Source organism: Epinephelus lanceolatus, chromosome 13 (assembly GCF_041903045.1).
Source record: "Epinephelus lanceolatus isolate andai-2023 chromosome 13, ASM4190304v1, whole genome shotgun sequence".
NCBI lineage: Eukaryota > Metazoa > Chordata > Actinopteri > Perciformes > Serranidae > Epinephelus > Epinephelus lanceolatus.
The window spans coordinates 632,501-657,507 of NC_135746.1; the positions used below are offsets into that span (position 1 = coordinate 632,501).

A 25,007-nucleotide genomic window follows, 5' to 3' on the forward strand; every position below is an offset into this window, starting at 1 on the left:
AGATCATGACAGACCACCACAGACATCTACAGATCATGACAGACCTCTACAGATCATGACAGACCACCACAGACCTCTACAGATCATGACAGACCACCACAGACCTCTACAGATCATGACAGACCACCACAGACCTCTACAGACCACCACAGACCTCTACAGACCACCACAGACCTCTACAGATCATGACAGACCACCACAGACCTCTACAGACCACCACAGACCACCACAGACCTCTACAGACCACCACAGACCACCACAGACCTCTACAGACCACTGAGTCCACTACAAATTTATCCCCAATACTATTCGCCCTCTTTAAAAATGATCTTGAGGAATATTTAATTGTAAATGGATGTGAGCCGGCTCAATGTAGCGATGACATGATAGATAGTTATATTCAAACCATGGTACTTATGTACGCGGACGACACTAACACCATGGCTACAACAAAAGAAGGACTGCAAAAAGGAATTGATCAAATGTGCCATTTCTGTAAGACATGGAAATTAACTATAAATAGTAATAAAACTAAAGTTACAATATTTGGCCACCGTAAAGTTGATGTTGAAAAGTCTCAGTTCCTCTGTAATGGCGAGGAGCTAGAAATTGTACATAGTTTTAAATATTTAGGAATAATTTTCAACCACAACGGGTCTTTCAAATTTGCTATTGAGGATTTCTATAAACGGGCTTCAAGAGCTCTGTTTTCTTTACTGCGCAAATGTAGGAAGTTTGATTTACCAATAGATATGAGATTAGAGCTTTTTGATAGGCTGGTAATGCCAGTTATGCTGTATGCTTGCGAAGTATGGGGGTTTCAGAAGGTAGACATCTTAGAGAAATTACATTTGAAATTCCTCAAGTATATTTTGAAAGTTAAAATGTCCACTTGTAATAATATGGTTTATGGCAAACTTGGAAGATAACCATTATGTGTTGATATCAAAAAAAGAATTATTGGTTATTGGGGGAGTTTAGTGATGGGGAAGGAAACAATTATTAGGGTGATGTATAACTGTGTATTTAATTTATATACACTGCCTGGCCAAAAAAAAAGTCACCACCAAAAAAAAAGGTCATACACTCTAATATTTCGTTGGACCGCCGTCTTTAGCTTTGATTACGGCACGCATTCGCTGTGGCATTGTTTCGATAAGCTTCTGCAAAGATTTATTTCCATCCAGTGTTGCATTAATTTTTCACCAAGATCTTGCATTGATGATGGTAGAGTCTGACCGCTGCGCAAAGCCTTCTCCAGCACATCCCAAAGATTCTCAATGGGGTTAAGGTCTGGACTCTGTGGTGGCCAATCCATGTGTGAAAATGATGTCTCATGCTCCCTGAACCAGTCTTTCACAATTTGAGCCCGATGAATCCTGGCATTGTCATCTTGGAATATGCCCGTGCCATCAGGGAAGAAAAAATCCATTGATGGAATAACCTGGTCATTCAGTATATTCAGGTAGTCAGCTGACCTCATTCTTTGAGCACATACTGTTGCTGAACCTGGACCTGACCAACTGCAGCAACCCCAGATCATAACACTGCCCCCACAGGCTTGTACAGTAGGCACTAGGTATGATGGGTGCATCACTTCATCTGCCTCTCTTCTTACCCTGATGCGCCCATCACTCTGGAACAGGGTAAATCTGGACTCATCAGACCACATGACCTTCTTCCATTGCTCCACAGTCCAATCTTTATGCTCCCTAGCAAATTGAAGCCTTTTTTTCCGGTTAGCCTCACTGATTAGTGGTTTTCTTAAGGCTACACAGCTGTTCAGTCCCAATCCCTTGAGTTCCCTTCGCATTGTGCGTGTGGAAATGCTCTTACTTTCACTATTAAACATAGCCCTGAGTTCTACTGTTGTTTTTCTTCGATTTGATCTCACCAAACGTTTAAGTGATCGCCAATCACGATCACTGAGGATTTTTTTCCGGCCACATTTCTTCCTCGAAGACGATGGGTCTCCACTATCCTTCCAGTTTTTAATAATGCGTTGGACAGTTCTTAACCCAATTTTAGTAGTTTCTGCAATCTCCTTAGATGTTTTCTCTGCTTGATGCATGCCAATGATTTGACCCTTCTCAAACAGACTAACATCTTTTCCACGACCACGGGATGTGTCTTTCGACATGGTTGTTTAGGAAATGAGAAGCAACTCATTGCACCAGTTGGGATTAAATAACTTGTTGCCAGCTGAAAGATAATCGCCCATGCAGTAATTATCCAATAGGAGGCTCGCACCTATTTGCTTAGTTAAATCCAGGTGGCGACTTTTTTTTTGGCCAGGCAGTGTATTAATGAGCTATATGTATCACCATGGATTTCTTTTCTTAAGCAAATATTAGATGAATGCAGTTTTTCTCATGTTTGGTCAGACCAGAGATGTGATAACATCAAATGTTTGAAGATGGCAGTTGAGCAGAGGTTAAAGTATCAGTTTGTGCAGAAGTGTAGACCACTACAGACCTCTACAGACCACCCCAGACCTCTACAGACCACCCCAGACCTCTACAGACCACCAAAGACCATTACAGACCTCTACAGACCACCACAGACATGTACAGACCTCTACGGACCACCACAGACCTCTACAGACCACTACAGACCACCACAGACCTCTACAGACCTCCACAGACCACTACAGACGACCACAGACCTCTTTGGAGCTCTACAGACACCACAGACCACTACAGACCTCTACAGACCACCCCAGACCTCTACAGACCACCAAAGACCATTACAGACCTCTACAGACCACCACAGACCACTACAGACCACTACAGACCTCTACAGACCACCACAGACCTCTACAGACCACCACAGACATGTACAGACCTCTATGGACCACCACAGACCTCTACGGACCACCACAGACCTCTACAGACCACTACAGACCACCACAGACCTCTACAGACCTCCACAGACCACTGCAGACCACTACAGACGACCACAGACCTCTTTGGAGCTCTACAGACACCACAGACCACTACAGACTACCACAGATCTCTTCACTGCTCTACAGACACCACAGACCTCTACAGACCACCACAGACCTCTTCAGAGCTCTACAGACACCACAGACCACCACAGACCTCTACAGACCGCCACAGACCTCTACAGACCACTACAGACCACCACAGAGCTCTACAGACACCACAGACCTCTACAGACCATCACAGACCACTACAGACAACCACAGACATCTACAGACCACTATAGACCTCTACAGACCACCACAGACCTCTACAGACCACCACAGACCTCTTCAGAGCTCTACAGACACCACAGACCTCTACAGACCTCCACAGACCACTACAGACCACCACAAACCTCTACAGACCACCACAGACCTCTACAGACCACCACAGACCTCTACAGACAACTACAGACCACCACAGACCTCTACAGACCACCACAGACCTCTACAGACCACTACAGACCACCACAGACCTCTACAGACCACTACAGATCACCACAGACCATCACAGACCTCTACAGACTGCCACAGACCTCTTCAGAGCACTACAGACCTCTACAGACATCACAGACCTCTTCAGAGCTCTACAGACCACTATAGACCTCTACAGACCACCACAGACATCTACAGACCACCACAGACCTCTACAGACCACCACAGACCTCTTCAGAGCTCTACAGACACCACAGACCTCTACAGACCCCCACAGACCACTACAGACCACCACAAACCTCTACAGACCACCACAGAGCTCTACAGACACCACAGACCTCTACAGACCACCACAGACCTCTACAGACAACTACAGACCACCACAGACCTCTACAGACACCACAGACCTCTACAGACCACCACAGACCTCTACAGACCACCACAGACCTCTTCAGAGCTCTACAGACACCACAGACCTCTACAGACCCCCACAGACCACTACAGACCACCACAAACCTCTACAGACCACCACAGAGCTCTACAGACACCACAGACCACCACAGACCTCTACAGACAACTACAGACCACCACAGACCTCTACAGACACCACAGACCTCTACAGACCACCACAGACCTCTACAGACCACCACAGACCTCTACAGACCACTACAGACCACCACAGACCACTACAGATCACCACAGACATCACAGACCTCTACAGACTGCCACAGACCTCTTCAGAGCACTACAGACCTCTACAGACATCACAGACCTCTTCAGAGCTCTACAGACCACTATAGACCTCTACAGACCACCACAGACCTCTTCAGAGCTCTACAGACACCACAGACCTCTACAGACTCCCACAGACCACCACAGACCTCTACAGACCACCACAGACCTCTACAGACCACCACAGACCTCTACAGACAACTACAGACCACCACAGACCTCTACAGACACCACAGACCACCACAGACCACCACAGACCACTACAGATCACCACAGACCACCACAGACCTCCACAGACTGCCACAGACCTCTACAGACCACTCCAGACCACCACAGAGCTCTACAGACACCACAGACCTCTACAGACCACTCCAGACCACCACAGAGCTCTACAGACCCCCACAGACCACTACAGACCACCACAGAGCTCTACAGACACCACAGACCTCTACAGACCACCACAGACCTCTACAGACAACTACAGACCACCACAGACCTCTACAGACCACCACAGACCACCACAGACCTCTACAGACCACTACAGATCACCACAGACCATCACAGACCTCTACAGACTGCCACAGACCTCTTCAGAGCACTACAGACCTCTACAGACATCACAGACCTCTTCAGAGCTCTACAGACCACTACAGACCTCTTCAGACGTTTATAGAGACATTGTTGTTTCCAGAGGGTTGATTTTGTTTTTGCAGCGACTTGTGCTGTGTGAAAGGATTGTTGTTGTTTATTGTTTATCGTCAGTGTGTTTAAAGCAGCGTTTTTGAGTCCAAACCCAGATGTGTTTCAGCAGGAAATGTGGCTCAAGACGTTTCCTGTAACTTTGATAGTGTTTTCTCCTTTTTGAGGTTTTCTCTCTGTGGTCATGTGACTGACTGTACAGCTGTTAACTTTGCTGGTGTGTCTGTGTGTCTGCAGTGATCCTGTAGGTTCAGTTTGTCTCCCTGTTGTGTCTCCTTGTCTCTGTGGTCATGTGACTGACTTTACAGGCGCTAACTTTGTCAGCGGCGTCTCTCAGTGACCCTGCAGGTTGGGTTCAGTGTGTCTCGTGGCGCCAAGCCATGTGTTCTCTCTCTGATGATGCGGCGGTCTAAAGATAGAAGGTGTCACATGTTGTAGAAACTCATTATATGAAATAAAACCAAATCTTGTTTCCTGTTCTTCTCCCCCGGGGGACATCACCCCCTCCCCCGCCTTCCCACCATCATATTGAAGGAGCATTTTCTGTAAAACAAAACGCCAATCAGGGCAGTTGCTATGGAAACTGGGGCGTTACAGCAGCGGAGGAGAGGCAGAGACATCAGCTCACTGTTTCTTCTTCTGTCGGAGAATCACTTCTGCTCGTCATCACACAGGAAGGACACGATCCACACTCAGGTGAGATTTCATCTTTTATTCAACTCTCAGCCAATCAGCTCACAGTGTCTACCTGCTGTCTGATGACATCATCCTTCGTTAATGGACTCTGATCACAGAACAAGTTTCATAAAAGCAGATCCATGTTTGACTTTATGTTTGACGCTGAGTCCATCAGGTGTGTTTCTGTGATCAGCTGATCTGATTTTATTCATCTGATTAATTCTCCTTTAATACTTTTACTTTCCAAAGTCTGATAAACATCACGTCTGTGTGATCTGTGATCTGTGACACAGAGACAGCTGTGGTCACGTCAGTGATCAGATGAAGTTTCATGGTGAAATCTCGGAGCTACATTTTTATCCTAACGTCTTTTTTTGGTCTAAAAGTGTTTTTAATTTCACATAAACACATAAATCTGCCCCTCAGTTTGATTCATGTTTATGTTCAGAAGGTTTTCACAGAGGAGTTTGTTCATTCGTCTCTCACAGCCTGATTTATACAACCAAATAGAGTGAAAACAGATTTTTAATGAATGAATGAACTCGTATGTGCACAGCACCTTTCACACACAGAAAGCAGCACAAAGTGTTTTATAATTCAGCTGCAGACACAAACAGCAAAGAGAAAAATCAACACTTGTTCAAACACTTGAAATTAGAACAAAAAGATGAATGAATTAATTAAGAAAAGACAAACACAGAATATTAAAACATAAGTGCAGGTCACAGGCTGTATTAGATACATATATGTTGAGTGGTGGTTTAAATGTGTCCGCTGAGCAGCTGCTGTGAGATCTAAAGGCAGGATGTTTCCAGATGTGTTTAGCAGCTGACAGAAGCTTCTCCAGATGTTTCATGGTGACATCAGGAACAGTTACAGAGCAGCTGTGGATCATCTCACGGCTCATGATTTATGAAGGAGATCAAATCAGATGTCAGACTTCCCTCTGACTCCAACACGTCAACAACATGAAGAAATCTGAAATGGACTTTTTCTAATGTTCAGATTTGTCTTCTGGAAATATAAGAAAGTCGCTGCATATTTAATGAGGTCATAATTTATTTATATATTTCAACATAACATGTCAGAAACATTGTGATAGATAATGGTCAGTAATCACTGATGAATGTTTCCATCAATAATCAGAATCAGAAACAGTCTCAGTCAGTTGCTCACAGACACTTGGTCCTGACTGTGGTAAACACAAGCTTTAACGTTAGCGTGACATCATGTTCATGTGTCTGAGCTTAGCTTCAGTTCTGATGAATAAAACATGTGTTTATCATAAATCAACATGAGCGTCATCAGGTTTTTGTTTTGCAGCTTCCAGGTGTTGAATCAGCAGCGTGATATCATCATCAGCACCTCCAGGAAGTTCACACAGCGTTTAACTTCACCGTGGAGACAAACCATGGCGTCGCAGGATGGAGAGGACGTCCAGCGGGCGGAGAAAGTGTGTTTAAAGAGGAAGCTGACGGGTCCTCCGAGGCTGCTGCTGGGAAAGACCCGCAGCAGGAGCGTGACGGAGGACAGAGCCGATGCTCACACCAACAGAGACACGACGGAAACTCTGAAACATCCGGCACCTTCAGAGAGTGCCGCTGCCACCGTGCTGACACACACTGCCAACATGGAGGAAGGAGCAGAGAATGAAGGGAGCGACAGGGGGCGCTGTGAGGCTGCAGGTGAGGATGATTACATCAGAAACAGGAAGTCCAACAGACGCCGGTGGTGGAGAAGATTCTCAGCTGCTGTCGTCTGTAACAGGAAGCAGGTGAAGGACGCCATCACAGGATCAGCAAAACAGCAAAGTCCTGCTTCACCGGAGGGGGCGCTGCAGCAAACGGACGCCGCGGTGATGAATGACGCAGAAGGAGAAGGTCAGAAAGTCACTGAGAGGAAGAGGAGGGTTACCGTGACGACATGGACGACGTTCAGAAGGTTCTTGACTTCGTCCACACGAACTCACGAGCAGAGGAGAGAGTCTGTGGAGAAAGATGGCGACCAAACGCCGCTGACCATCCGTGAAAAACTGCGAAAGTTTTTCACCAGAGGGTCAAAGAGCAGATTGTCAGGTGTTGCCATGGAAACCGTGGAGGACATGTCAAAGCGTGAGGATGTGAAGAAGCGTGAGGACACTCCATGCTCACCTGGAGCTCAGGTTGACGAACCCAACGATCTCCGTGGCGATGTGACTGTTGGGAGTGGGCAGGTCGTCACGGTGACGGCTGAGATGACTCAGCTGACGGAGGAACAAGCTGCAGATGAAGAACAGCTGGTTTGTGATGTCACAGAGGAGGATGTGACGGACGCTGGAGGGTCTGAAATGATCCACGCTGAGGTCGATGAACGTCCTGCAGACACCGCCAACGCTCCTCTTGAAGATTTACCTGCAGAGGAAGATCAGCTGTCAGCTGCCTCCTCATCATCACCGCCACCGCCGCCGCCACCGGCCTCTAAGCTTCACTGTGACGAGGAGACGGATGACATCACCTCACAGGCCCACCAGACAAACAGACCCTCCATCCGGATTGAACTGGTTCCTCCAGATGATGTCAGTCAGGAAGATGAAGAGGAGGTAGAGGAGGAGGAGGAGAACCAGAACCACCACCTCCTCCTGATCCTCCTCAACTGCGACCACAGCGAGCGGCAGCTGCTTCAGACAGCACGCTCTCTGGTCCGAGCCGCCCTGAACGCCGCCGTGGATCAGCTGACCAGAGAACAGCTGAGCGACTCAGACTGCGTCCTCAGAGAGCCGCCAGGCTGCAGAGACCACGCCTGAGGACACAGGGACACAGGGACGGAGACCAACAGAGACGATGGACATATTGTTCAGTTGTAAAGAGGAAGAGTTCGGTCTATTCATACAAACTGTTTAAATAAAGTTCTCTATGTTTCCATGACGACAGACACGATGTAGCTGCTGTAAAACATCCAGCTGAAGGTCATGTATAAGATCTGAGGCGGTGCTCTGATCATCCTCCACCACAGAAGAAGACTTTGTCATCTGATTGGTCAGAGTTCAGAGTGACTGACTGATGATCAGGTTCTTGTGGATCAGCAGCTGTTGTTAGTCTGAGGAACCTTTTTAATGTGTCGGCTGGAACCAGCGTAACTTTCAGAACCTTCGTGTCACCGAAATGACATCAAACATTTCACCTCCTAAAAAAAAAAAAAATTTGTGTCGATTTATTCACAATATTTTTACTTAGTTTTTTTTCTAGCCAACACACACACGTGGTTACGTTTAGCCATCACACACACGTGGTTACGTTTAACCATCACACACACGTGGTTACGATTAGCCATCACACACACGTGGTTACGTTAAACCATCACACACACGTGGTTTCGATTAGCCATCACACACACGTGGTTACGTTTAGCCATCACACACACGTGGTTACGTTTAGTCATCACACACACGTGGTTACGTTTAACCATCACACACACGTGGTTACGATTAGCCAACACACACACGTGGTTACGTTTAGCCAACACACACACGTGGTTACGTTTAGCCAACACACACACGTGGTTACGTTTAGCCAACACACACACGTGGTTACGTTTAGCCCACACACACACACACACGTGGTTACGTTTAGCCCACACACACACACACACGTGGTTACGTTTAGCCATCACACACACGTGGTTACGATTAGCCATCACACACACGTGGTTACGTTTAGCCAACACACACACGTGGTTACGTTTAGCCCACACACACACACACACGTGGTTACGTTTAGCCAACACACACACGTGGTTACGTTTAGCCCACACACACACACACACACGTGGTTACGTTTAGCCATCACACACACGTGGTTACGATTAGCCATCACACACACGTGGTTACGATTAGCCAACACACACACGTGGTTACGTTTAGCCCACACACACACACACACACGTGGTTACATTTAGCCATCACACACACGTGGTTACGATTAGCCATCACACACACGTGGTTACGTTTAGCCATCACACACATGTGGTTACGTTTAGCCAACACACACATGGTTACGTTTAGCCCACACACACACACACGTGGTTATGTTTAGCCAACACACACACGTGGTTACGATTAGCCAACACACACACGTGGTTACGTTTAGCCCACACACACACACACACACGTGGTTACATTTAGCCATCACACACACGTGGTTACGATTAGCCATCACACACACGTGGTTACGTTTAGCCAACGCACACACGTGGTTACGTTTAGCCATCACACACACGTGGTTACGTTTAGCCCACACACACACACACACACGTGGTTACGTTTAGCCCACACACACACACACACGTGGTTACGTTTAGCCATCACACACACGTGGTTACGATTAGCCATCACACACACGTGGTTACGTTTAGCCATCACACACACGTGGTTACGTTTAGCCAACACACACACGTGGTTACGTTTAGCCCACACACACACACACACACGTGGTTACGTTTAGCCATCACACACACGTGGTTACGATTAGCCATCACACACACGTGGTTACGTTTAGCCAACACACACACGTGGTTACGTTTAGCCCACACACACACACACACGTGGTTACGTTTAGCCAACACACACACGTGGTTACGTTTAGCCCACACACACACACACACGTGGTTACGTTTAGCCATCACACACACGTGGTTACGATTAGCCATCACACACACGTGGTTACGTTTAGCCATCACACACACGTGGTTACGTTTAGCCATCACACACACGTGGTTACGATTAGCCAACACACACACGTGGTTACGTTTAGCCCACACACACACACACACACGTGGTTACGATTAGCCAACACACACACGTGGTTACGTTTAGCCCACACACACACACACACACGTGGTTACATTTAGCCATCACACACACGTGGTTACGATTAGCCATCACACACACGTGGTTACGTTTAGCCATCACACACATGTGGTTACGTTTAGCCAACACACACATGGTTACGTTTAGCCCACACACACACACACGTGGTTATGTTTAGCCAACACACACACGTGGTTACGATTAGCCAACACACACACGTGGTTACGTTTAGCCCACACACACACACACACACGTGGTTACATTTAGCCATCACACACACGTGGTTACGATTAGCCATCACACACACGTGGTTACGTTTAGCCAACGCACACACGTGGTTACGTTTAGCCATCACACACACGTGGTTACGTTTAGCCCACACACACACACACACACGTGGTTACGTTTAGCCCACACACACACACACACGTGGTTACGTTTAGCCATCACACACACGTGGTTACGATTAGCCATCACACACACGTGGTTACGTTTAGCCATCACACACACGTGGTTACGTTTAGCCAACACACACACGTGGTTACGTTTAGCCCACACACACACACACACACACACGTGGTTACGTTTAGCCATCACACACACGTGGTTACGATTAGCCATCACACACACGTGGTTACGTTTAGCCAACACACACACGTGGTTACGTTTAGCCCACACACACACACACACGTGGTTACGTTTAGCCAACACACACACGTGGTTACGTTTAGCCCACACACACACACACACGTGGTTACGTTTAGCCATCACACACACGTGGTTACGATTAGCCATCACACACACGTGGTTACGTTTAGCCATCACACACACGTGGTTACGTTTAGCCATCACACACACGTGGTTACGATTAGCCAACACACACACATGGTTACGTTTAGCCCACACACACACACACACACGTGGTTACATTTAGCCATCACACACACGTGGTTACGATTAGCCATCACACACACGTGGTTACGTTTAGCCATCACACACACGTGGTTACGTTTAGCCATCACACACACGTGGTTACGATTAGCCAACACACACACGTGGTTACGTTTAGCCCACACACACACACACACACGTGGTTACATTTAGCCATCACACACACGTGGTTACATTTAGCCATCACACACACGTGGTTACGTTTAGCCAACGCACACACGTGGTTACGTTTAGCCAACACACACATGGTTACGTTTAGCCCACACACACACACACGTGGTTATGTTTAGCCAACACACACATGGTTATGTTTGGCCAACGCACACACGTGGTTATGTTTAGCCAACACACACATGGTTATGTTTGGCCAACGCACACACGTGGTTACGTTTAGCCGACACACACATGGTTATGTTTGGCCAACACACACACACGTGGTTACGTTTAGCCGACAATCAATCAAGGCGGAGGCGGGCGGCTGGAGATCCGAGACTTCCGGCGAGGAGAGAGGTAGAAACAAACAGCCAATGTGTGTGTGTGTGTGTCATGTTCAGGTGTTATCACGTAAATAACAGTGCCCAAGCAACAAACAGGACAGACAATAGGATTTTATTTATTTTTACACTACATTTTCACTGAAAGCTGACCGAATCTGACCCGAGCCCGAATACAATTTATAGCTACATTTTGGGCCGGGTTTGGTCAAAAATCGGGCTCGGATCGCCACACTCTAGTGTGTGTATGTGTCCCCTATCTATAGGGGCCTATCTGAATTTCTGTCTTTGAGAGATATTATTTTGTAACTGAATTTTCTATCCATACATATAAATTTATAAATACGTTATATTTAAAATATAAATTTTAAATATATTAAAATTATAGGCCTAAGGCATCGTTGAGTAAACTGCGAGTATCATTTAAGTAGGCTATGTCATGGCTGGCCGAGTGTCCTCTTTTTTGGAAATCAAAATATGGTCACCTTAATTTATGAATCAAAGCTTAGTTAGATTAACTTATTTATTTATGAACATATTTCATAACTAATTTAAATTATTGAATCTTTACAGTGTGATCTGTGTTCGTAGTTTTGTGTTGAGTAAAGCAGGACGACGAGTGCAGGTGGATTCAGAAAGGACACTTTAACAGAGTGAGACAGACTGACAGGAGCTGGCGGTGACACAAGAACATCCAGCAGGAACAACAGAGAATGAAGGAGGGAACACGAGCAGACGATCCTCTAACAGCGACAGGTGTGACACTGCAGAGGGTGACGAGGTGGCTGAGGACAGGTGTGAGGTGGGGGAGGGGAGCCCAGGTGATGACAGACAGAGAGCAGGTGAGGACATGAGGCTACAGGAGGACAGTGTGAGGACATCTGGTGGCCAGAGGGAGAAGTGCAGCTCTGAGGGATGATCAGGACACGTTCCTTCACTTTGCTGTTTATTTCATCTGTTTATTTAACTGTAAAATGACGGAGACAAATCTGCAGTGACATGTTTATATATTAATAATGTGATGAAGATGATTCTCAGCTTCCTCTCTGACGTGTTGGAGACAATAAAGGAGAAGATTTAAACTCAGAATACAGAAAAACTGTTGGTTTATTATTTCCTTCATCACAAAGAACAGACGAGTGTCTGAGTGCATCACGTCACCTGCAGAGTGCAGAAGATGAAAATATATCTGAATAATCATGATGTCAGTGTTTATCAATCAAAACATTTTCATCGTCAACAATCAGAAGAGAAATGAAACAGATCAGATCAGGTGACGTCAGAGAGGAGACAAATGAGACGTGACAGCAGAGTCAGGCTGCAGCCGGTCGTTCGGTTACTCCAGGAACCAATTAAAGCGACCGTCACACTCGTCAATCAACTTAATTAATGACTGAGGCTCTGATGACATCACACAGCTGTCAATCAAACGTCTGATTATCTTCAGACATGAGGAAGAGGAGGCTTTGATTTGATAATAAACTTTATTTATACGACACAGTGTGACAAACATCAGCTCCAACTTTATTATTCATTGAAACATTTTTATAAAACACAGATCACATGATTTATTGTTCTTATTGTTTACACATCTGTTGGTTTGTTGTTGTCAACATCTGGATTCTTCGTCTCATCAAGTAGAAAAACATAAATATATAAATCAAATCTTGACGTTTGTTCAGGTGAAACCGAAACTTTATTGATCATCAGGTTGTTTACAAACACAGAGCTCATAAACATTAAAAAAAAACTCGATGATACATCGATCAGGTGTTTGATCACTTCCTGTTGACGTCAGCAGGAAACAGATGGGATGTCTCTGCTGCTGTTTCCATGACGACGTCCTCCGAATAGCCAGTGGAGTTTAAAGGTCGAAGACTGTTTGCTCTTCATCCTGCTGCAGAGAACATTGTTACCCTGAACTCTGACTGACAGGCGCTCTGATTCAATAACAACAACACAACAGGACGACACGATGACATCACCAACTGATTCAACTTTATGAGGTCAGAGAGAAAAACACCAGAAGAAGAAGATTTGTGTCGTTAAGTGAAGACGTTTGACGTGATAAATGAGTTCTGTGATCTCAGATTTTAATCAGTTTTACCTTCAGAGTTTCACCTCCTGTGGTTCTTCAGGAGGAACCGCTGAGCGCTCTGCACCGTGTTCTGAAACATGGGACCATTATAGTTACCATGACATCATCAGAACACAAAGCTTCAGTTCATGAAACAGATTCTTTAATTATATATTTTATATTCTATGTTTGTATCATGTTGTTGAAATGTAAATGTTCAAAAGGAAAGTTCATCTTTAAAGAACCAAAGAACTCTGAGAGAACGCTGGGTTTTGATTGGATAAAGTTTGGCCAATCAGCTGTGAACATCAGACTGCTGAAACAGGAAGAACCTGCAGGATGCCATGACTCATTAGAGTCTGGGGGCGGCGCTGCTGCTGCGACAGAACAACACAAACTAAACTGAGAAATGAAATCACCTCCATGAGCATGGCCACCGTCATCGGCCCCACCCCTCCTGGAACAGGGGTGATGAATCCTGCTCTCTGATAGGCTGAGTCGTAGTGGACGTCTCCGACGACCCGTTTACCGCTCGCCTTCGTCTCATCTGTCAGACAGGACGACTCAGAGGTCAGAGGTCACAGTGGTCATGTTTACTTCATGTTCAGATCAGATGTAGGATAATAAATACGTCATCATTTATTATTGATTATATTTTGTATCAGTAACATGAGTCTGTCTGATCAACGTGGTGCAGTGACACGTTCAACATTTACCTCTGAGACAGAGAGACAAACAGGAAGTAGAAATACCCCAGTGAAGTCAAAGTACCTGAACCTGTGTGCAGGTGTGTAGTAAAGTAGCTGTGTACCTGGTACGTGGTTGATTCCACAGTCGATGACCACGGCGCCCTCCTTCACCCACTCTCCTCTCACCATCTCCGCTCGCCCCGCCCCCACCACCAGGATGTCAGCCCGGCCCACCTGCATCAGACAGGAAATATGTCATCAGTCAGACAGGAAACACATCATCAGTCAGACAAGAAATGCATCATCACTCAGACAGGAAACATTGAGGTCAGTGATGTCACCTGTCTAAGAGAATGATGTCACCTGTTCGGGTAGGTCGGGGGTCTTGGAGTGACAGGTGGTCACGGTGGCGTGGTTCCACAGCAGCAGGTCGTGCATCGGCGCTCCAACAATCTTACTGCGACCAATCACCACCGCGTGTTTCCCCGCCACAGACATGCCTGCATGGGAACAGGAAGTCACAAGTGAGGTGACATCATGGCGGACCAACAGACTCCTTGTTGTCTCCAGCCGCCACGTCAGAAGTTAAGATGTCTGCTACATCACAAAGATGGCGACTGCTAAGGGTGCGCCAGTAGTACGTGTGTGTGAGAGACACCTGTCTGTCTGATGAGCTCCATGCAGCCGTTGGGTGTACAGGGGATGAAACAGTCGTTCAGGTCACCTCGAGACAACTTCCCTGCGTTAATACAGCTCAGACTACACACACACACACACACACACACACATGAAGCCACAGGAAAATACTAGAATGAAACTAATAAACAAATCACGTGAGGACTTCCTGTGAGACTCACCCATCCACGTCTTTCTCTGGAGAGACGGCGTTGGTGATGCGTTCAGTGTCCATGGAGTTCACAGAGTCCAGAGGAAGCTGGACGATCAGACCGTGGACGGACAGGTTGTCGTTGACAGACAGGATGTTCTGCAGGACCTGCGAGGGAGACAGGAAGTGATCAGAGGACACGCTGTACGTCACTGCAAACCTCAGATATGTTTGTACGTTTCATACGCATCATATCAGCGTTTCTAAAGTGACGCAGTATCTGAGCTTCATCAGGAGGTGGAGGGGAGGGTGGAGGGTGAGACACCAGGTGAGACGCCTGTCAACCTGCAGACAACTGGTCAACTCCAACTAACAACTAAACCAGCTGAGTTTACTGCCACAAACACATGATCTTCTCCAACATAACCAGGTGGTTTCAGACATCACCACATGTTGACCACAGCTACGTGATAATGTACAAAGGTCACATATCCATGGTTTGCAGAGATGTACAGCGCCACCATCTGTTCCAGTGATGGAGCTGGAGGTGGAGGTGCAGCACTCACCTCGTCCTGTGTGGACGTATTCGGCAGCCTGAGGTGTTTCGCATCGATTCCAATCTGCAGAACACAAACTGAACATGTTATTATTATTATTATTATTATTGTTATTGTTATTTTAATATTATCATTGTTATTGTTCTTACACGCGTGTGTGTGTTGGCTAAACGTAACCACGTGTGTGTGTCGGCTAAACGTAACCACGTGTGTGTGTATTGTTGGATGAAAAAAACATCAGTTGGTGGTGTTGTACCGACGTAGTGCTTTTATTTTGAAAGAGACTGTATGCAAACTGTACAGATGAACGTGTGAACAAATAGAAACAGAGTCTAAAGGCGCGGTCGTCACCTCGGCTGCAGCCTTCAGTTTGGTGCTGATGTAAAGGTTGGAGTCGTCTCTGTCTCCCACCTGAAACACATCAAACCATCAGGAGGGAAAACTAACAATAAACTCATCACACATCATCATTTATTATGAATCATGTGTCGTATTAATAATTTGAATGTGAAGTTCAGGTAAATGGAGGCAGTAAAAAGGACAGTTTTTATCTCAACAAACACTTTGAAAAAATGATACTGAAAAATACATTTTTTCACAGATGTAAAATTCTCACTTTGCTCTCATAGCTTCTGAAGAACTCATCTCTGAATCTGGGAGCAGTGCTGAAGTTTGACTGCAGCAGGTCAACCTGACTGAACCTGACTGAACCTGACTGAACCTGACTGAGCCTGACTGAACCTGACTGAACCTGACTGATCCTGACTGAACCTGACTGATCCTGACTGAACCTAACTGAGCCTGACTGATCCTGACTGATCCTGACTGAACCTGACTGAGCCTGACTGATCTTGACTGAACCTGACTGAGCCTGACTGAACCTGACTGATCCTGACTGAACCTGACTGAGCCTGACTGAGCCTGACTGATCCTGACTGAACCTGACTGATCCTGACTGAACCTGACTGATCCTGACTGAGCCTGACTGAACCTAACTGAGCCTGACTGATCCTGACTGATCCTGACTGAATCTGACTGAGCCTGACTGAGCCTGACTGATCCTGACTGAGCCTGACTGATCCTGACTGAGCCTGACTGAACCTGACTGAACCTGACTGAGCCTGACTGATCCTGACTGAACCTGACTGAGCCTGACTGATCCTGACTGAACCTGACTGAGCCTGACTGAGCCTGACTGATTCTGACTGAACCTGACTGAGCCTGACTGAACCTGACTGATCCTGACTGAGCCTGACTGAACCTGACTGAGCCTGACTGAACCTGACTGAACCTGACTGAGCCTGACTGATCCTGACTGATCCTGACTGAACCTAACTGATCCTGACTGATCCTGACTGAACCTGACTGAGCCTGACTGATCCTGACTGAACCTGACTGAACCTGACTGAAACTAACTGAGCCTGACTGAGCCTGACTGATCCTGACTGAACCTGACTGATCCTGACTGAACCTGACTGATCCTGACTGAGCCTGACTGATCCTGACTGAGCCTGACTGATCCTGACTGAACCTGACTGAGCCTGACTGATCCTGACTGAACCTGACTGATCCTGACTGAGCCTGACTGAACCTGACTGAGCCTGACTGAACCTAACTGAGCCTGACTGATCCTGACTGAGCCTGACTGATCCTGACTGAGCCTGACTGATCCTGACTGAGCCTGACTGAGCCTGACTGAACCTGACTGAGCCTGAATGATCCTGACTGATCCTGACTGAACCTGACTGAGCCTGAATGATCCTGACTGATCCTGACTGAACCTGACTGAACCTGACTGAGCCTGAATGATCCTGACTGATCCTGACTGATCCTGACTGAGCCTGACTGAGGTTCAGTCAGGTTCAGTCAGGTTCAGTCAGGTTCAGTCAGGCTCAGACTCTGCAGGTTTAGACATTTAATTTTTATATTGACCTTAAAGCTCCAGTAGGCAACATTGTTTTGGTATAATTGAGTAAAGTTTTATTATATCCTCTAAGCATAATGTAAATCAAGTGGTCTGAGACAAACAATAGGTTTCTGCACCTCACCATGGCTCTGTGTTCAGCCTCTAAAGAATCAGTATCGTGCCGATGTGCATCAACCAGTCAAAGGTGAGCTCAGACCATTGCGTTCCTATTGGCTGTTCTACTGCATATGCGCGTTCCCGTGCCGCCAGCAGAATGGGAGAGCAAGCAGCAATGGCGAACAGTGCACCAGGTAAAATAGCTATTCCAGCATTGGCTACAACTGCCTACACGGATAACCCAAAAAAAGGAAGACAGAACTCGGTTCCCCGGAGCTCCGGAGGGAGGGGAAGGGTGAGGTGGGGCCGGGCCCGGCCGGAGGGCACGAGGGTCGGCCATGGGAGCGGAGCCGAGGGCTCTCCGCGGAGAGCGAGAACGAGTTTCGGGTGTATGTGCAGGCCCGCGAGGGAGAAATAGAACCAAGTAGGAAAAAATACTCGCGTGCTCGTCTGGTAGGAGGGGCTCAGGGCGGAGACGAATGAAACCTAACTCAGATGAGACTCAAAAATCAACCGTTTCCAGGCTTTCTACTGCAGCTTTAATCTGACCTCGTCAGAAACTGAGAACCAATACAAATGACGACCTGACCAAGGACCCGGGTCACTTCCAGCAGGTTTTCACTCATCAGGAATCTGACTCTGTGTTTTAGTGAATGACAACAAAAATATCCTGATGGAATCAGGCGACGTCCTGAGACATAGAGGTAATCATCAGAATAAAGGTGATTACAGATCAAACTACACACGTTAGAACGGTGAGAGAAGAGAGTTCAGGGTGTGGAGACTCGGGGATCAGGTTCAGGTCAGTTTGACTTATCAGAGAGTTTCTGAGAGGAGGAGCAGCTGCAGTAAACACACACACACACACACACACACACACAGCAGGTCAGATAACGAGTCTGTTAACAGGTCCTGACCTCTGATTCAGAGCTGAGACCTGCTGAACAAACACAGTTTGACTCTTCAGACATTTGAACAGACACTTTTAGTGCCGACGTCACGATGACATGACTGGACGGAGGCCATCATCAAAAATGCTCACATGTGCAGCGCACACTTCATATCAGGTTAGGGAAAAAGTATTTCCTGTTGTAGGGATGAATAAGGTTATGTGTATTAAGGGTTATCATGTCCACCTCATCAGAAACTGGGGAGGGATTAAGAGGAAGATTGGATTTCTCTGCAACGCTAACTTTTTAGCACATTAGCTAACGTTAGCTTCCATAGCAAAACAAACAAGTGTGGTCCTCCTTTGTAAGATTGGCTTCCTGTGACATCATCCATCCACTGAGTGAGAGCATACGGGTCGGCCAGTCTGGTCCCGTTGGTCAGTGTTTACTTATTCAAGTAACACTGGCGGTCCCGGAGAGTGAGTGACCTGACATGGTGCGTTGGTAAATTCAGTCTGACGCTCTACACTAAAATGAGAGCCCTGTTGGTGGAAGAAACGCAGCGTTATATTTCTACATGAATGAACCAACGGTTAAGTTAATCACACATTCACTCCGCTCGGCGCTCTGCTGCTCCGTCTCCACAGACAGAGTGTCCAGAGTGCGCTCTGCCACTCTGAGAGTGCGCTGCTCTGGATAACCCAACGCTACATTCAGACAGCGCTCCCAATTTATCAACGCTCCAGTTTGTGTCAGAGTGCGCTCCCACACTCACAATGAGTGTTTCTGAACGCACCACTCACATCATCTTCCTCCATCGTCTAAAACAAGACAACACAACTTGTTAGCTAGCGCTAGCTAATGTCTGTGGAGAACTGTTCTGCATCCAGCTAAGCCCCGCCCACCAACAAACATCACACTGTTTACTAACAGTTAAAGAGTGTATAAACTGCACTGAGGGGTATTCCAGAAAGCGGGTGTAGTGAAAACTCAGAGTGTATTAACCCTGAGATGAGGGAAACTCTGGGTTTTCTGTTCCAGAAAGAGAGGTAACTGAAACTCTGAGTCAGTCACTATGGTAACAGACTCTGTGAACATAACCTGCTCGCTGACAGGTTTTCTTCAATAAACCCTGAGTGTTTCTCTGTCTCCTCCCTCTTACACGCTGTTTCATTTCCTCATTCATTCAGTCCGTGTCAAAGCTTGTATGGAAGCGCATTCATTAGCGGAGATTTACCGTCTGTCACAGTCTAAATCCTGCTGGATATTAGTTTGTTACTCAGGACTGTCTTAAGTTACTGAGTTTATGCACATCAATCATTTCTTTGGACATCAGTTTTTGTCTTTACATTCAAATATTACACAGCGAGAATTCACCCTCAGCTCAGAATCAAACCTCTGTCCTTTTTATATTTATTATTTTTATAACACTGTGCACAAGGATCAGACTGTCAGTCTGTTAGAGCAGCTCCCAAATGTTTATTGCACATAATGTGTAGGTCTAATTATTTAAATGTTAAAAATGGGTATGAAGCTTTAGACACGTAGTATCAATGACTAATGATCTCTGTCACTGATGTCACTGGTCGCACTGATGGAACATAATTCCTATAGCCTAATATTGGGGATTATATGTTCATATTTCTGAGTGAGCAATGGTGCAGCATTTCACTGTCTTTAAATTTACTACATTTGTAGCTGAAATAAAGTCACTGAATGCTGTTGAGTCAAGATACAAATAGATGTGCAACATTTTAAAATCTACTGTATTTTAACCTCAACGTCTTTAAGTGCAAATCACCAAACATATTATTACTGGGTCAGACTGTGAGTTTACAGTCATGTCTTTATGTCTTTGATCTATAGCCTAGCCTATATGTTTTAAATCTTCTGCCTCCTGTGTTTTTCCCCATCAGATTAAATCTCAACAAATATATTATTATATATTATTAATATAATGTAATGTATCGACAGCCTGATACACAGTCAGATTCCACCACTTTATCTTCATTAAGGAAATGTAAGTCTGATAAATGATGAGTAAACTTTTTTATTAACTTCATGGTTAACTTATTGACACTTTCCTCGCTCTGACTCAGGCTCTTCTTTTAAAGATAAACGTGCACCGTCTGCTACACATGCATTAATATCTCTACATCCACTGGATTAAAATGGAGGCGCTGTCTTTTATTTACCTGTTGCCATGGTGAATCGTGGAGTCGGAGCTCCATTGATGATGGCTTTTTATTGTCGGCTTAACTCAGAGTGAACATACTCAGAGTTGACTGAACTAACTCAGATCAGCTGTTCTGGAACCGCTAACTCAGAGTTTCCCATCTCAGAGTAAATCAACTCAGAGTTCAGGGTCAGACTCAGAGTTTGTTGAACCTCCTACCTGGAATACTCCTCTGATATTCTTCTGATTTTCTCCTTCAGTAACAACAGAGACACTCAGACAGCAGACGTCTCACTGACAGGTGAAAAGACAGAGACTGAAGTGAGTGGACGTCCCGTCAGTGCAGGAGGACAGGTGCAGGTCTCACCTGTAGAACCACCAGACCAGGTCTGAACCCTGAGAAGACGTTCTTCATCTCCTCCACCTCCTTCTTCAGCCGCTGCCTCACCATCCTGCTCACACACACCCAGGATCAGTTCTTAGGGCCAAAACACACCGGCGCCGTATGACGCGCGTCAAAGCAGCCGCCCTCATTATTTTCTATTTACAAACCAACACCGGCGGCGGCTCGACGTGCGTCGACGTGCCCCGCCGCGGCACTTTACGCTATTGTCCTATTTTTCCAGCGTCGCCGCCCTTGAAAAAGCGCTATGTTGTACTTCCCAGCTCCTGCGGACTGGAGTGTGCAATAGAAATCCGGTTGACGCCCCGCAGCGCGACGCTATTTGTGTGTGCTGGGTGCGGCACTTGACTCGCGTCAATGACGCTGCCGGTGTGTTTTGGCCTTTACATGTCTAACAAACAGGTTTCAAACTGGTCCCATCCAAACTGGGAGACACTGGGAGACACTGGGATGTGGACTGACTTACTTGGATGTCTTGTTGCCAGAGACGACGGTTGCCACGGAGCGCCTGCTTCCTTGGCAACCAGCGACCCGGAGACGGAGAGAGAGGGAGGCCAATGACATCATGACTGAGAGAGACAGAGACAGACAGACAGACAGACAGATGGACAGACAGACAGACAGATGGACAGACAGACAGACAGATGGACAGATGGACAGACAGACAGACAGACAGACAGACAGATGGACAGACAGACAGACAGACAGACAGATGGACAGATGGACAGACAGACAGACAGACAGACAGATGGACAGACAGACAGACAGACAGACAGACAGATGGACAGACAGACAGACAGACAGACAGACAGCCAGATGGACAGATGGACAGACAGACAGACAGACAGACAGACAGACAGACAGACAGATGGACAGACAGACAGCCAGACAGCCAGATGGACAGATGGACAGACAGACAGACAGACAGACAGATGGACAGACAGACAGACAGACAGACAGCCAGATGGACAGACAGACAGACAGACAGACAGACAGACAGATGGACAGACAGACAGACAGACAGCCAGATGGACAGATGGACAGACAGACAGACAGACAGACAGATGGACAGACAGACAGACACACAGACAGACAGACAGACAGACAGATGGACAGACAGACAGACAGACAGCCAGATGGACAGATGGACAGACAGACAGACAGACAGACAGACAGACAGATGGACAGACAGACAGACAGACAGCCAGATGGACAGACAGACAGACAGACAGACAGACAGACAGATGGACAGATGGACAGACAGATGGACAGACAGACAGACAGATGGACAGACAGACAGACAGACAGACAGACAGACAGATGGACAGACAGACAGACAGATGGACAGACAGACAGACAGATGGACAGATGGACAGACAGACAGACAGACAGACAGACAGACAGACAGATGGACAGACAGACAGACAGACAGACAGATGGACAGATGGACAGACAGACAGACAGACAGACAGATGGACAGACAGACAGACAGACAGACAGATGGACAGATGGACAGACAGACAGACAGACAGATGGACAGACAGACAGACGGACAGATGGACAGACAGACAGACAGACAGATGGACAGACAGACAGACAGACAGACAGATGGACAGACAGACAGCCAGATGGACAGACAGACAGACAGACAGACAGACAGCCAGATGGACAGACAGACAGATGGACAGACAGACAGATGGACAGACAGACAGACAGACAGACAGACAGACAGACAGCCAGATGGACAGACAGACAGATGGACAGACAGACAGATGGACAGATGGACAGATGGACAGATGGACAGACAGACAGATGGACAGACAGACAGACAGACAGACAGACAGACAGACAGCCAGATGGACAGACAGACAGATGGACAGACAGACAGATGGACAGGTAGAGGGAGCATCTGTAAATGTATATTTGACTCAAATAAAACTGAAGCTGAAGAGAAATAATCAATAATTATCTCCTGATGAACTCATCATGAAGTTTAGTTATTGCTCACCTGAGGACACCTGAAGACACCTGAAGACACCTGAAGAAGAAAACGAGGGTGTCTGATGATCATTTGGTTCTGATTTATTGAATAAATCATGTTTATCTGTTTATTTATTTGTCATTGATTATTTTTGTTCTGACTGCAGGAAACAGGAGACGTGGCCATAAGTTTGTGGACAGCTGAACACAGCTGAACTGTCACATTAATCATGTTGATACGACTCTGCTGTGTGAGTGCAGTGACCTGTAAATTCATTCTGACCTTTACTCAGTAGAATCTGGTCCAGGCTGCTTTCACTCTGTTACCTGTTCACCTGTTTCCCTGGTCACCTGTGGAAGGTCACACAGGTGTTTCTCAGTCTGTCTCAACTTTATCACAGCCTGCTGCTGACTGAACAATAAAGTTGATCAGTTTGAACATTAAATATCTCTGGACTGGAGTCAGTTGAATAAAGGTCAAAAATAATTTATGCATCACTGCATCCTGTTGTCACAGCCTCCATCACACAGCGTCCATACGTCTCTGTGATGGAGGCTGTAAAGGTGAAACAGTTTTAGTTTAATGAATGTTTCAGTGAAATGTTTGATGCTATCAGACGGAGTCGGAGTGAAGCCGTCACACAGACGTGCTGCAGAACAACTGGAAACAGTCAGGTAAAGTACAGGTACCTGAGTGAATGTTGTCTGCAGCTCTGCAAACTAACAACACACAGCTGAACTCTTTAAGTGATGAAGCTGATTTAAAGTTCAGGTTTATTTTAGCAGACGTCTGCAGCTGTGTCAAAGTTTGGTTTGCCTGTTGATCTGAGCATAGGCAGAGCTGAGGCTGAGATGCAGCGTGTTGACGTGTCACTGAGTATCTGAATAATCCACAGTGTTTCCCTCACACAGATGTTTCTGTGCAGATGTTACACATCATCACTGTGTCCACTCGTCTCCACAGCACGTCTCAATAAAGTTAGTGTGATTCAGCCCTGCCTGCTGCAGAGACACAGCGTCCTCGTATAACATGTTAATCATTACAAACTCTTTGGTCCAACTTTCTGTCTGCAGCTGCACACAAACACACAGCATGTCTTCATCCCCGTTACAAACAGCAAAGTCTCCCATCATGCATCTCTTCAGCTGCAGACACACGAGAAGACGAGAAGTTTATTAACTCAGATTTAAAGACAGAGACAAACAGCTGGGACTGACCTGAGAGACGACCAGAGGACTACTGACACGCTCTGCTGCAGGACTCTGATGTTTGTTCAGTCATTCCTGTGGGCGTCTCTGGCAGCAGCTCTGTGTGTGTGTGTGTGTGTGTGTGTGTGTGTGTGTACGTATGGTAGCTCTTAAGTGACAAATAAAAACTTTATTTATAACGACAAAAGCTCCTCTGTGTCAGATTATAATCTGATGCTTGTGTTCTGGTTCCCTCAGAATGAGATGTTTATATCTCCACAGGGAGCAGGTCCTCGTCTACAGAGATCACCATGTTGCACCGCCATGTTTCTACAGTAGCCCAGAATGGACAAACCAAACACTGACTCTAGATAGAGACATTC

General features: G+C 46.5%; 2 protein-coding genes across 5 annotated transcripts; one reads left to right on the top strand and one right to left on the bottom strand.

The window, feature by feature from the left end:
* Positions 1 to 5,452: 5,452 nt before the first annotated feature.
* On the top strand, positions 5,453 to 8,850 carry LOC144466465 (uncharacterized). The gene is made up of 2 exons (XM_078173528.1): positions 5,453 to 5,545; positions 6,851 to 8,850. The coding sequence occupies exon 2, from the start codon at positions 6,939 to 6,941 to the stop codon at positions 8,307 to 8,309; it is 1,371 nt and encodes a 456-aa protein (XP_078029654.1). The 5' UTR covers positions 5,453 to 5,545; positions 6,851 to 6,938; the 3' UTR covers positions 8,310 to 8,850.
* Positions 8,851 to 13,488: 4,638 nt separating this feature from the next.
* Positions 13,489 to 24,753, bottom strand: LOC117271104 (C-1-tetrahydrofolate synthase, cytoplasmic). 4 transcript variants are annotated; one of them, XM_078173603.1, is made up of 13 exons: positions 24,655 to 24,753; positions 23,465 to 23,494; positions 21,923 to 22,025; positions 21,421 to 21,505; positions 16,316 to 16,375; positions 15,974 to 16,027; positions 15,439 to 15,575; positions 15,240 to 15,340; positions 14,945 to 15,081; positions 14,704 to 14,815; positions 14,312 to 14,439; positions 13,923 to 13,983; positions 13,489 to 13,709 (listed from the first exon to the last, which is right to left on the bottom strand). In XM_078173603.1, exons 3-12 carry the CDS (start codon positions 22,021 to 22,023, stop codon positions 13,933 to 13,935), a joined length of 966 nt encoding a protein of 321 aa, XP_078029729.1. In that variant the 5' UTR covers positions 22,024 to 22,025; positions 23,465 to 23,494; positions 24,655 to 24,753; the 3' UTR covers positions 13,489 to 13,709; positions 13,923 to 13,932. The 4 variants fall into 4 exon arrangements, with proteins under 4 accessions (XP_078029729.1, XP_078029726.1, XP_078029727.1 ...); XM_078173600.1 differs by having other exon boundaries at positions 13,489 to 13,712; XM_078173601.1 differs by lacking the exon at positions 24,655 to 24,753 and adding an exon at positions 23,720 to 23,744 and having other exon boundaries at positions 13,489 to 13,712.
* Between the last annotated feature and the right edge of the window lie 254 nt (positions 24,754 to 25,007).

Excerpts from the sequence above, each read along its gene's own strand:
- LOC144466465 (XM_078173528.1), top strand. The coding sequence starts at position 6,939 with ATGGCGTCGCAGGATGGAGAGGACGTCCAGCGGGCGGAGAAAGTGTGT.
- LOC117271104 (XM_078173603.1), bottom strand. The coding sequence starts at position 22,023 with ATGATGTCATTGGCCTCCCTCTCTCTCCGTCTCCGGGTCGCTGGTTGC. Across the intron at positions 15,082-15,239 it reads GGAGCTCATCAGACAGACAG|GCATGTCTGTGGCGGGGAAA; the intron begins GTGTCTCTCACA and ends GTTCCCATGCAG. Across the intron at positions 14,440-14,703 it reads TGGAATCAACCACGTACCAG|ATGAGACGAAGGCGAGCGGT; the intron begins GTACACAGCTAC and ends CCTGTCTGACAG.